This window comes from Leucoraja erinacea, chromosome 14 (assembly GCF_028641065.1).
Source record: "Leucoraja erinacea ecotype New England chromosome 14, Leri_hhj_1, whole genome shotgun sequence".
Taxonomy (NCBI): Eukaryota; Metazoa; Chordata; class Chondrichthyes; order Rajiformes; family Rajidae; genus Leucoraja; species Leucoraja erinaceus.
The window spans coordinates 47,494,446-47,508,279 of NC_073390.1; the positions used below are offsets into that span (position 1 = coordinate 47,494,446).

General features: G+C 43.8%; 1 protein-coding gene across 2 annotated transcripts in view; it reads left to right on the forward strand.

Annotated features, from left to right (window-relative positions):
* ppm1lb (protein phosphatase, Mg2+/Mn2+ dependent, 1Lb) overlaps positions 1 to 13,834 on the forward strand; it is a 93,963-nt gene that overhangs the window by 65,371 nt on the left and 14,758 nt on the right. For both annotated transcript variants that reach the window (XM_055646354.1, XM_055646353.1), the window contains exon 3: positions 1,055 to 1,229. In XM_055646354.1, coding sequence (XP_055502329.1) covers positions 1,055 to 1,229 — 175 coding nt within the window. The remainder of the gene's footprint in view (positions 1 to 1,054; positions 1,230 to 13,834) is intronic.

Here is a 13,834-nt window from a genome sequence, read left to right on the forward strand (position 1 = left end):
TCAGTCTGGTGAACCTTCTTTGCACTCCCTCTATGGCAAGAATGTCTTTCCTCAGATTTGGAGACCAAAACTGTACGCAATACTCCAGGTGTGGTCTCACCAATACCCTGTACAACTGCAGTAGAACCTCCCTGCTCCTATACTCAAATCCTTTTGCTATGAATGCTAACATACCATTCGCTTTCTTCACTGCCTGCTGCTCCTGCATGCCTACTTTCAATGACTGGTGTACCATGACACCCAGGTCTCGTTGCATTTCCCCTTTTCCTAATCGGCCACCATTTAGATAATAGATACATATCCATATGTTTCTTAAACACCACTATGATATCCACCTCTTTCACAACCCCCAGCAGCAAGTTCCAGGCACTCACCACCCTCTGTGTAAAAATACTTGCCCCACATATCTTTAATTTTTTTTCCCCTCTTAATTATTTAAAAATACCTGTTGTAGCCAGAAGCCTCTTCCATTTCCCCCATGGGAGAAGTGTCCAAAACTAGAGGGCGCGGATTTAAGGTGAGAGGAAAGATTTAAGGGGGACATGTGGGGCAACCTGGTCACACGGAGGGTGGTGGGGTGTATGGAACGAGCTGCCAGTGGAAGCCAGAGGCAGGAATATTTACAGTGAGAGCCCCGCATATATACAGTTATACAATGTGTAGGAAGGAACTGGAGATGCTGGTTTACACCAAAGTTAGACACAAAATGCTGGAGTTATTCAGCATCTCACCCATCCCTTCTATGCTGAGATGCTGCCTGTCCTGTGGAGTTACTCCAGCCTTTTGTATCTATCTACGGTTAGACAATGTTTGACAGGATAGAGGCCAAGCACAGGCAAATCAGACCAGGTCAGGTGGACAAATTAGTCGGACAACGTTGAGCTGTTTCCATGCTGTATAAATCTGTGACTCTAAATATCAATGATTCGGGATATAATATTGATCGTGACTCTGCACTGTTGAATTGACGCAGACTGTAACACAACATTCTATAGTACAACTCTGACAAATATTCGGATAACATTCCTTTCAACGCATATCTTTTTCTGTCTAGTCTGCTGCAGAATATGTGAAGATACACTTGCCTGAGGCCCTGAAGCAACATTTGCAAGACTACGAGAAAGATAAGGAGAATAGTGTGTTGTCCCACCAAACAATTCTGGAGCAGCAGATTCTTGCAATTGACCGCAAAGTGCTTGAGAGGCTTTCTGCAGCCTATGATGAGGCAGGTAAGTGTTATCAGAACATTTCAAGTAACTTTTCAGGCCAGCTTTAATTATTTTGAATACCTGTTGTGGATTTTTTGCAGTGATTTGACATTAAATGCTTCACTACATTTACAATAGGTTTATTATTATCGCAACTCAAAGTACAGTGAAAACCTGTGCTTCATTTAATCAAGTCAAATTCAAGTACAATAGATAGAGCAAAGGGGAAGATACAGGTTGCAGAATATAGTTTACAGCATTGGAGCACATCAGTTCCTTCGACAAAGTCCAATGTCCTCAATGGGGTAGAGGTGAACCGAACAGGACCTCAGCTTTTGGAAGGACTGTTCCATGAGCTAGGATATTATGAACCTTTATCCATGAACTTAATAGAAAGAATGGGTGGCATTTCAGGTCGAGACCCTTCTTCAGACTCGACCCAAAATGTCACCCATTCCTTCTATCCAGAGATGCTGCCTGTCCCACTGAGTTACTCCAGCCGCCTGGTGTGTGTACGATATCTGTCTGAAGAAGAGTTTTGGCCCGAAACGTCACCTATTTCCTTTGCTCCATAGATGCTGCTGCACCCGCTGAGTTTCTCCAGCATTTGTGTGTACGATATAACTAGTTTATGCGTGATGGCTGACTGTCAAGGACTCGGTGGGCCAATGGGGCTGTTTCCATGCTGTATCTCTACACTCAACTAAAACTATGATGATGATGAATGATGATACTTTAATGTAACATGTTCCTAGATACAGTGAAATTCTTTGTTTTTGCAGACAATGTACACAAAAGAGTCACCACAAGGGCACCAAAAAAGTTACAAAAAGTGCACATCCCCTTTTCATCCCCTCCCTCCCCCTCCCCCCCCTGCTCCCCCCGACGGGTGCAGCTTAGTTCTCGACAGCCCCCCCCATGCCGGGTCCAAACTAAACTAAATTGGTCTTTAAGCATGGCCTCCCTCAGCAGAACCGATGAAGTGATTAGGTGTCATCTTCACCAGAGGTTCAGCATCTACTTTTACATTGCAGCTAATAAGTTTTACTGCATTATATTAAACACAATGTGCCCTGCACAATTGGCAAACAATCTAGTTTCCAACCCCTTTGTGTGATTCTGGTATCTGGTGCAGCACTGCAAGCTTGCCATAATTTACATTTGTTTCATCAGCTCAAACAGACGAGGTTTGGACAAAGTGCGGTCTGTGAGTTTGACATTTATGCAAGGGGAGCGCTGTTTGTTGACTCTGCATTCTCTTCACTTTCACCACAGACGTCCAGCAGTTTTTAATCAGGCTTTTGACTTTTGTTAAACCTCATCTAATGTTCTTCGCAATCACAGAGTCTGGAAGCTGTGTGTGTGTGTGTGTGTGTGTGTGTGTGTGTGTGTCTCAGCTGACAGTGTAGAACGTTAAACAGAGTAAAGATGAGGGAGTGGGGGCTCGGAAAGCGGAAGTCATTAAAGAAATGAAGGGCGTGTGATATAGGTATCGTGGATATAGGTCGGGAGAGATTGGACCAGGGGGATAGGATTGAGTCAAGGTACGTGGAGACAGTCAGAAACAATGGGTCTGCCAGGGCAGTTGTGTCGTTCCTTCTCTCCAGAGATGCTGCCTGGCCCGCTGAGTTACTCCAGTGTTTTGTGTCTATTCTCAGCTGACAATGGAAGGACTGACGTGGTCTGTGGTGTGCTGTTGTGTTATGTAGTTAGATCATCTGCAGCAATGACTGCTGTGTCCAACCTTTGGTTGTATTTGCTAAAGAAGAGGAAATGGGCAGAGAAATGGCAGATAGAGTTTAATCCGAGCAAGTGTGATCTAAAAGCCTCCTAAATACCACAATCATAATCTGTCTCCACCACCACCCCTGTTGTGCATTCCAATCACTCAATACCCTCTATGTATAAAACTTGCCCTGCACATCTCCTTTAAACTTTGCTCCGCTCACCTTAAAGCTATGCTTTTAAGGGCCTTGCTATTGAGGGAGTGCAGCGTAGGTTTACAAGGTTAATTCCCGGGATGGCGGGACAGTCATATGCTGAGAGTATGGAGCAGCTGGGCTTGTACACTCTGGAGTTAGAAACATAGAAACATAGAAATTAGGTGCAGGAGTAGGCCATTCGGCCCTTCGAGCCTGCACCGCCATTCAATATGATCATGGCTGATCATCCAACTCAGTATCCCGTACCTGCCTTCTCTCCATACCCCCTTTAGAAGGAAGAGAGGGAATCTCATTGAAACATATAAGATTGTTAAGGGCTTGGACAGGCTAGAGGCAGGAAACATGTTCCCGATGTTGGGCGAGTCCAGAACCAGGGGGCACAGTTTAAGAATAAGGAGTAAGGCATTTGGAACGGAGACGAGGAAACACTTTTTCTCACAGAGAGTGGTGAGTCTGTGCAATTCACTGCCTCAGAGGGCGGTGGAGGCAGGTTCTCTGGATGCTTTCAAGAGAGAGCTAGATAGGACTCGTAAAAATAGCGGAGTCAGGGGATGTGGGGAGAAGGCAGGAACGGGGTACTGATTGAGGATGATTAGCCATGATCACATTGAATGGCGGTGCTGGCTCGAAGGGCCGAATGGCCTACTGCACCTATTGTCTATTGTCTATTGCCTTCGAGGCTTTGATTGTTCCACGATCCCAAGGGACTGCCTAAGAAGAAGGTGCAGTATATACTTTGCTCCAATATTCAGTTAAAGTGAAGTTAATGAAAGTGTCAGAGCTTTCAATATAGTAGTAAAAATTACAGTGGTAGGAACTGCAGATGCTGGCTTAAATCGAAGATAGACAAAAAATGCTGGAGCAACATTAGTGGGTCAGGCAGCATCTCTGGAGAGAAGGAATGGGCGATATTTTACGTCGAGACTCTTCTTCAGTCCATCAGTCTGAAGAACTGAGGTGCTGCCCTGTCCCACTGACTTACCCCAACATTTTGTGTCTATCTTAAATTCTCAACTTTATCTTTCAAATGACTAGATGCACAGTCTTGCCCAGAGTGGGTGAATCGAGAACCAGAGGACATAGGTTTAAGGTGAAGGGGAAAATATTTAATGGGAATCTGAGGGCTAAAATTTTTCACACAACGGGTGGTGGGTGTATGGAACAAGCTGCCAGTGAAGGTAGTTAGAGACAGTTAGACAGGTACATGGATAGGACAGGTTTGGGGGGATATGGACCAAATGCTGGCAGGTGGGACTAGTGTAGCTGGGATATTGTGACCGGTGTGGGCAAGTTGGGCCAAAGGGCCTGTTTCCACACTGTATCACTCTATGACTGAGAATGACAGCCAGTTAGACCTTTGACAAAACACAAACGAGTTTGCTGTTTACAAAGGACTACCATTTCTTAGGGCATGAATTATGAATGCAGAACAAAGACAGGAAATCAGTCATGCATGTGTAACCTTATGCAAAGAGATGACTGCAGCAAAAAAATGTAAACAGGATCTTCATTGTTTGTATATTTTGATTGTATATGTTGATTAAAGTAACCAAATTATCTGCTGTACTAGAGAAAGTGTGGGTGTAGAAAGGAACTGCAGATGCCGGTGTATGTCAAAGATAAGCACAGAGTGCTGGAGTAACTCAATGGGTCAGGCAGCATCTAGAGAAAAAGGATGGGTGTCGTTTCGGGTTGGGACCCTTCTTCAGACAGAGAAAGAGCTGTTTTAGTATTTTGTTGAGCATTTTAAACATTATCACTCTTTAATTTGAGAATATGCAAAATACAAAAGCGGCAATTGTCCATGTAATTAATGCTTAAACCAAGTTCCTTCACCCCAGTCTGCAGCTGTGAAATAATACATTCTTTATTGGATTCCAGTCAAAAACAAATTGAATGGTTTTCCTTTGCAGTTTTAATAGAAATATTTGCAATGTGCAGTTTTCTGAGCTTCTTTACTTTACACGAGAGATGCACAGGGCTGTCATATGTTGATAGAATGGAGCGGCTGGGCTTGTATACTCTGGAATTTAGAAGGATGACAGGGGATCTTAATGAAATATATAAGATTATTAAGGGTTTGGACACGCTAGAGGCAGGAAACATGTTCCCAATGTTGGGGGAGTCCAGAACCAGGGGCCACAGTTTAAGAATAAGGGGTAAGCCATTTAGAACGGAGATGAGGAAAAACTTTTTCACACACAGGGTTGTGAATCTGTGGAATTATCTGCCTCAGAAGGCAGTGGAGGCCAATTCTCTGGATGTTTTCAAGAGACTTAGAGCTCTTAAAGATAGCGGAGTCAGGGGATATGGTGTGAAGGCAGGAACGGGGTATTGATTGTGGCTGATCAGCCATGATCATATTGAATGGAGCTGCTGGCTCGAAGGGCCAAATGACCTACTCCTGCACCTATAGTCTATTGTCTATATCAGGCCCTTCATCACACAGAGTCCGTGCCAACCAGCGATCTCCACACACTAGCACATCCTACACACTATGGGCAACTTACAATTTCCAGAAGCCAATTAACCTCCAAACCTGTATGTCTTTGGAGTGTGGGAGGAAACCAGAGCACCTGAAGAAAATCCTTGCAGTCACAGAGAAAATGTACAAACTCCATACGGACAGCACCCGTGGTCAGGATGGAACCTGGGTCTCTAGCGCTATAAGGCAGCAACTCCAAAACTTCCTTGGAAACTCTCCCTCTTCTCTCAGTTATCATCACCCCATGGAAGCATTTCACAGCTGCTGCCCACTAGAGTGATCAGTGGTATTGTTACTAATTCTTCTTCATCCGCAAGTCAAGAGTGTTTAATTATAATGTACCAATAACACAGCAATGACATTCATACTTGCAACAGCACAACAGACCTGAAAACACATTGCACATTGATAAAATATAATAATTTTTAAAATTCAATGAATTTGGTGTCAAACGTCAGTTGTAAAGTTATCAGAAAAGAATTTGAGACGTAATTAATGTGCACGAGATGAATGAATTGATTGATTGTTGGAAAGACACGCCATGTCTTTGTCCCACAGAGTCCGCGCCAACCATCAATCAATCAGGGTTGAACTGCTGTCTCATTGCACCATGACCCAGAGTTCAATCCTGACCGGGTATTGTCCGTGTGGAGTTTGCACGTTTTCCCTGTGACCACGTGGGTTTCCTCCAGGTGCTCTGGTTTCCTCCCACATCCCAAAGACGTGTGGATTTGTAGGTTCATTGACCTCTGTAAGTTGCCCTTAGTGTGTAGGGAGTGGCTGCCAAAAGTGGGATAACATAGAACTTGTGTGAATGGATGATCTATGGTTGGTGTGGTTGAGCCAAGAGCCTGTTTCCATTTAGTATCTCTAAAGGCAACAAATCTAAAATAAATTAATAACCCTGATACTATTGCAAAAAAAATTATTTGGTCCTTACTGCAACCAAAGATACCATGGCGCAGTGGCAAAGTGCTAGAGTTGCTGCCTTACAACAACAGGATGGTTTGCAGGACTCAGTGAGCTGAAGGGCCTGTTTCCACGCTGTATCCAGCCTGCCCAGTTTCTCCTTACAGCTGAAGCATTCCATCACAACCTGCTGGTGAATCTCCTCTGTAACCTCAGCAGTGTAATCATGTTCTTCTTACAATTCTGTGGCAAGAGCCTTCACACCAAAGATCTTAGAGCGAAGCTATAAGATCTTTGCTTCACACTGCTCCATCTGTGCCCCAAGCAATATTTTTAAAAGTTGTCCCGTAATCTCCTTGTTCTTGCATTCCGTGTCCCAGCCAATGCAAGCAGGAATCTCAAATGCATTCCGCACCTTAACTGCCTGTGCTGCCATCTTCAGGAATTCTTGGACATGTACACTGAAGTTCCTCTGCTCCTTAATGCTCCCAAGGGCACTACCATTCATTGTATATGCCCTATCCGTATTAGTCCTCCCAAACTGCATAAAAAACCCGCATTTATCAGGACTAAATTAATCTACCATTGCTCTTCCCACCTTACCAACTGATGAATGAGTTAGTCATAGGAACAGAATTAGGCCATTCGGCCCATTGAGTCTACTCTGCCATTCAATCAAGGCTGAGCTATTTTTCCCTCTCTGCCCCATTCTCCTGCCTTCTCCCGGTATCACCCTACAGCCGACGACTATCCCTCCTCACGCTCAACAACACAAGTTTGTTTTGTTTACAAGAATGATCCCAGGAAAGGGTAGGTTAATCTATGATGAGCGTTTGATGGCACTGGGCCTGTACTCGCTGGAGTTTAGAAGAATGAGGGCGGACCTCATTGAAACATACAGAACAGTGAAAGGCTTGGATAGAGTGGATGTGGAGAGGATGTTTCCACTAGTGGGAGAGTCTTGGACTAGAGTCACTAGAATTAAAGGATGTTCTTTTAGGATGGAGTTAAGGACAAATGTCTTTAGGCAGAGGGTGGTGAATCTGTGGAATTCTTTGCCACAGAAGGCTGTGGAGGCCAAGCCAGGGGTATGCATAAGGCAGAGATAGATAGATTCTTGATTTGTGCAGGTGTCAGAGGTTATGGGGAGAAGGCAGGAGAATGGGGTTAGGAGGGAGAGATAGATCAACCATGATTGAATGGCGGAGTAGACTTGATGGGCCGAATGTGCTGTATTCCACAACCAGAGAGCAGTCCTGAGCTACTATCTACCTCACTGGAGACCCTCGGACTATCTTCAATCGGACTTTACTGGACTTTATCTTGTACTAAACATTATTCCCTTTACCCTGTATCTGCAAACTGTGAATGGCTCCATTGTAATCATGTATTGTCTTTCCGCTGACTGGTTAGCACACAACAAAGCTTTTCACTGTACCTCGGTACAGGTGACAATAAAATAAACTAAAGTAATGTAAACTGCATTGACCAAATGTTGTCCAAAATGTTGTCCGTCTTGTCCAAAACAATATCTCTTTGAAAAGCTCAAACAAATTGATTGGAAATATTGTCTCACTAACAAACACTGACTAGCTTGACAATTCATGCCATTTATTTAATACGGGCAGCACAGTGGCGCAGCTAGTAGAGCCACTGCCTCACAGCGCTAGAGATCCTGGTTCGATCCTGACTACGGGTTCGATCCTGTCGACTGTCTGTATAGAGTTTGATCGTTCGTCCTGTGACCGTGTGGGCTTCCTCAGGCTACTCCAGTTTCCTCCCATATCCTATAGACGTGCGGGTTTGTAGTTAAATTGGCCTCTGTATATTGCCCCTCGTGTGTAGGGAGTGGATGAGAAAGTGGGATAATGTAGAACTACTATGGACATTTGGTCAGTGGGGAAATGGGTCTCTTCCCTGCTGTGTCTTACGTAGATACATAGAAAATAGACGTAGGGGCCATTCAGCCCGTCGAGCCAGCACCACCGTTCAATATGATCATGGCTGATCATCTAAAATCAGTACCCCGTTCCTGCTTTTTCCCCACATCCCTTGATTCCATTGGCCCTGAGAGCCAAATCTAACTCTCTCTTGAAAACATCCAGTGAATTGGCCTCCACTGCTTTCTGTGGCAGAGAATTCGACAGATTCACAACTCTCTGAGAGAAAAGGTTTTTCCTCTTCTCAGTCCTAAATGGCCTACCCCTTATTCTTAAACTGACTGTTGGTTCTGGACTCCCCTGACATCGGGAACATTTGTCCTGCAATGAATATTAATCAATTTCATAGGTTCAACAATTTTGATCTCCATGTGAGGCCAGCCAAAACCGTACAGCCAGATATTGTGAAATATGAATTCAACCATTAAAATTTCAAATCCATTACATGGATGACAGTAAAATGAAATAGAAATAATAGCATTTATACACTTTAGCATTTCAGTTCAGATTTTATGCTTTTTAATCAAGTTTAAATGATGATTCATTCAAAAAATAATTTTATCTTCATTTTCTGACCATACCATTCTTTCCCTTCATCAATTCACTTCCCGTTTTGCTGACACTTGTATTTCTTCATTTAGTTGGGTACAGCATTCATGCAATGGCTATAACATTTCTTCTTCTCAGCGTTCCTCAGTATTCATAAGCTTGAGGTACAGTTCGACTAAGAATCAAGTCTTCCCTCCCCTCCATGTAATACATCTTACACCATTGATTCTGTTAACTCAGGTCATAAATTGATCTGAATGTCATTCAAAACTATATTAGAATTAATAATCCTACAATTATTGGTGGCACAGTGGCACAGTTGCTGCCTTACAGCGCCAGAGACCCCGGTTCGATCCTGCCTACGGGTGCTGTCTGTACGGAGTTTGTACATTCTCCCCATGGCTGCATGGGTGCTCCAGTTTCCTCTCACACTACAAATACATACAGGTTTGTTGGTTAATTGGCTTCGGTAAAGATTGTAAATTGTCCCCAGTGTGTAGGATAGTGCTGGAGTGATCACTGGTCAGCATGGACTCGGTGTACCGAAGGTCCTGTTTTTGTGCTGTATCTCTAAAGTAAAGTAAACTAAAGTCAAGTCAAGTCACTTTTATTTCTATAGCACATTTTAAAAAAACAACTCTCGTTGGCCAAAGTGCTTTACATTGGTGGAGGTACTAACGTTATACAACAGTGGTTCATAGATTAAATACAAACATCACTACATACATATAGCCCTCGCTCAGAGGATGTCAAGAAAGGCTTGGGAGTAGAGATGAGTTTTTAGTCTCGACTTAAAGGAGTCGATGGAGGGGGCAGTTCTGATGGGAAGGGGGATGCTGTTCCACAGTCTAGGAGCAGCAACCGCAAAGGCACGGTCGCCCCAGAGCTTATGCCTAGACCGCGGGATGTTCAGTAATCAGTTTATGAAATTAGAATTAAAAGACAAATAAAACTATGGGAAGGCAATATGTCACACTTCACCGTCAGTTTAGCCTTTGTTTGATTAATGCTAGACACAATTTAATTCAATTTAAAATATTACACAGATTATATTATTCAAAAACTAGGTTGAATAAATTTTATCCAAATATCTCTCCCATCTGTGACAAATGTCTTTCTCAAAATGCCAATATCACACATTCTTTTGTTGCTTGCACAAAACTTCATAAATTTTGGTGTGATATTTGATATATTCACAAATCTATTTAAGATAAAAATGGAACCTAACACTGAAATGATTATATTTGGAGTAAGGGGAGACGGGAATAAATTAAACATACCCCAAAATTCATTTTTTAATTATGGGTTAATACCAGTAAAAAAACTTATACTTAAATTTTGGAAAAATGCTACTATACCAACGTTTAAAATGTGGACCAGTAATATGTTGGACACAGCACACTTGGAAGAAATGAGACTCCTCCTAATAGATAAACAAAACCAATTCTTAACGAGTTGGTCCCCATTTATTGATTTCTTGGATTCATGTGGTGCAACAGTATCGTAAAAATTAAAAGTTTCAGGTATGGATGAAAGATGATCAAGAATGTAAAAAATCACCTCCTTGTGGCGATTGGATAATCTCCCTCCTGCTTTCCTTTCTTGCTTATCTCTTTTTCCTCCTTTTTATTCACACACACACTAGACTTTCCTTTATTCTTTACTATCTCTTTCTTTCTTATTTCTCTCTTTAAAAAAAAAAAGGAAGTTGTACAGAGAATGTATTATGTTACCATAATTTTGGGAACCTGTAAAAAGGTACCACTGTATTGTACTTCTAATAAATAAAATAAAAAAAATAAAAAAAATAAAAAGTTTGGCCTTTGAGCCACTAAGTCCACATGGGCAGGTGTACATCCAGGTCTAAAGTTTCCAAGAAAGGACTTAGCGATCAATGTATTGGCAAGGTATTAGAATCTATAAACTCTTACGAGATAAATTCATTTATAGATCTATTTAGTAATTAATTTGGAAAACTTAACACTCAACCTGTTCATCACATTTCTTCTCTAATGGCTACTTAGTCAATGTAAGGTAGAAACAAATTAAAAACCTGATCTCCTTCCTTCTGATAAATTGCCAACCGATCCCTCCTGGAGCTGAATCATGAGAAATGCATCAAATCAGAAGCTTGCAACCTCTGGAAAATAGCAGCCCAGGGAACTAAAATGCCTTAGCGAGGAAGAGCCAGTGTTTCTAAAAGTAGGAACTGCATGTGGAAGCAACAATCGTGAGCAGAGACATCTATCTCTGGGACTGCCGCCAACGTGCGCAAGTTCAACAATGAAAATTGCTGACTTTGTATTTCAATTTCTGTCTTTATAATGGAAAATTGAGACACTAAGAGAGTTCCATTGGTAGGGGGAACAGTGTAGAGGTTTGAAGACCTCGATCAAAAAATATTAAATATTATCTGTACTTTAAAGTCAGTCAAATAATGCGGCGATCGCTGATGCGGCATTCCAGCTTTCGGCAGCGGCCCGGAGCTGAGACTGCGGGACTCGGAGCTGATGCAGCGGCCCGGGGCTGGGGCTGCGGGACTCGGAGCTGATGCAGCGGGACTCGGACCTGTTGCAGCGGGACTCGGAGCTGTTGCAGCGGGACTCGGAGCTGTTTCGGCGGGGCGGCTGTTGAGCGGGACTCGGAGCTGTTGCTGCGGGACTCGGAGCTGATGCACTCGGACCTGTTGGCCCGGTTGCAGCGGGACTCGGGGCTGCGCAGCGGGACTCGGAGCTGATGGAGCTGATGCAGCGGCCCGGGGACTGCGGGACTCGGAGCTGATGCAGCGGGACTCGGACGTGTTGCAGCGGGACTCGGAGCTGTTGCAGCGGGACTCGGAGCTGTTGCAGCGGAGCTGTTGCAGCGGGACTCGGAGCTGCAGCGGGACTCGGAGCTGTTGCAGCGGACTCTGGAGCTGATGCAGCGGGACTCGGCCTGTTGCAGCGGGACTCGGAGCAGCGGGAGCGGAGCTGATGACGGAGCTGTTGCAGCGGGACTCGAGCTTGCAGTGGCCCAGAGTGGGGCGACGGGTCTCCAGCGTTGAGCGGTCGGAGCTGATGCAGCGGGACTCGGAGCTGTTGCAGCTTCACCGGAGCTGAGGCTCGCGGGCCGACTCGGAGCAGAGCGGAGACGGCATTCCGGCTTTCGGCAGCGGCGACATCACCACGGAGGTCCGCTGGACTGGAGAGCGGCATCTTCGGCCTGGATCGATCGCCTCAGCGCAGAGGGAGAACAAGGAGGGAAGAGACAGAGACTAAGACTTTTGCCTCCATCACAGTGAGGAGGTGCTTGGTGAACTCACTGTGTTGGATGTTAATTTGTGTTTATTGTATGTTTCGTTATTTATTGTTACTGTGTATGACTGCAGGCAACGTAATTTCGTTCAGACCCAAAGGTCTGAATGACAATAAAGGAATCAAATCAAATCAAAATCAAATTTAGTACTTCCAGCTACTGCGTTCTGTTCCAAATAATGATTGCCATGTGATTGTACATTACATCTGAGTTCGCATAAATGTTAAATATGTTATTTGCAGATGTATTTGTGTTTGGAGAATATTATTAAATTGCAATGCTGCTTGTCATTTTATGCTTTGCTTGCAAAGTAAGAACATTTTTCTTCAAATCTGTTTGTAGTTTAGGTTTCTTCCAGATGTAACAGATGATAAGTCTCTTATAAAATAAATATAATTTCACATGTTAAGGACTGAAATAATTACCTAAATGCCACTGTGTTGGAAAGTAGTCTGGCCTTTTATCAGACTTTTAGTGATACAGCATGGAAACAGGCCCTTCGGATCACTATACTACACACTAGGGACAATTTACAATTTGACCAAAGCTAATTAATCTACAAACCTGTGGTCAGGATTCAACCCATTTTCTGGTGCTGTAGGGCCGCAAATTTACCACTGGCCACTGGGCCTTTTTGCTTTTATCTTTCCATAGAATATTTTGTATCTTTTATTCTAAAGAAGAGCCTTATTTTAACTAAACCATACTGTGTAAAATCTGTTTAGCAGAAGGTTATTAATTGTTCAATCTTTGGTGGCAGTTCTTTGACAATATAGTGTTTTATATTAATCACCACTTGGCCTGTAGACTTCTATGCCAGGACAATTCGAGTGGTCATCCGAATACATATGACGTAGAACATAAAACAGTACAGCGCAGGAACAGGCCCTTCAGCCCACAATATCTGTGCCGAACATGATGCCGAGACCACTCTTATCTACCTGCACGTGATCTATATCTCTCCATTCCCTGCATATCAATGTGCCTATCTAAAAGTCTCTGAAATGACACTATCTTACCTGCCTCTACCACCACCCCCAGCTCTACATTCCAGGCACCCGCCACCCTCAGTTGAACTCATCCTGCTTTTTATGATCAGAACGTAACAGCAAAACTTGCCCCGCACATACACACACTTGGGACGATCTTTACATTGACACCATGCCAATTAACCTACAAACTTGTACGTCTTTGGAGTGTGCGACAACACCGGGTGGCGCCACCTGCAGTGGCTGCCTGGCCAACAGTCTATCTGTCCTTTTTGTTATTTTTAGTATGTGTTAAAATATGTTTTAGTGTTCCTTGGTTTGTTTTATGTGGGGGGTGGAGGGGGGTTGGGGAAAACCTTTTTTTCAATCTCTTACCTCGATGGAGATGCGATTTTTTTTCCCGTATCATATCTCTGTCCCCACTGCGGCCTAACATCGTGAAGTTGGCGGCTTTTCCTGGAGACCAACGGGCGCTCCAAGCCACAGGAGTCTGCGGGACTCTAACATCGCGGAGCTT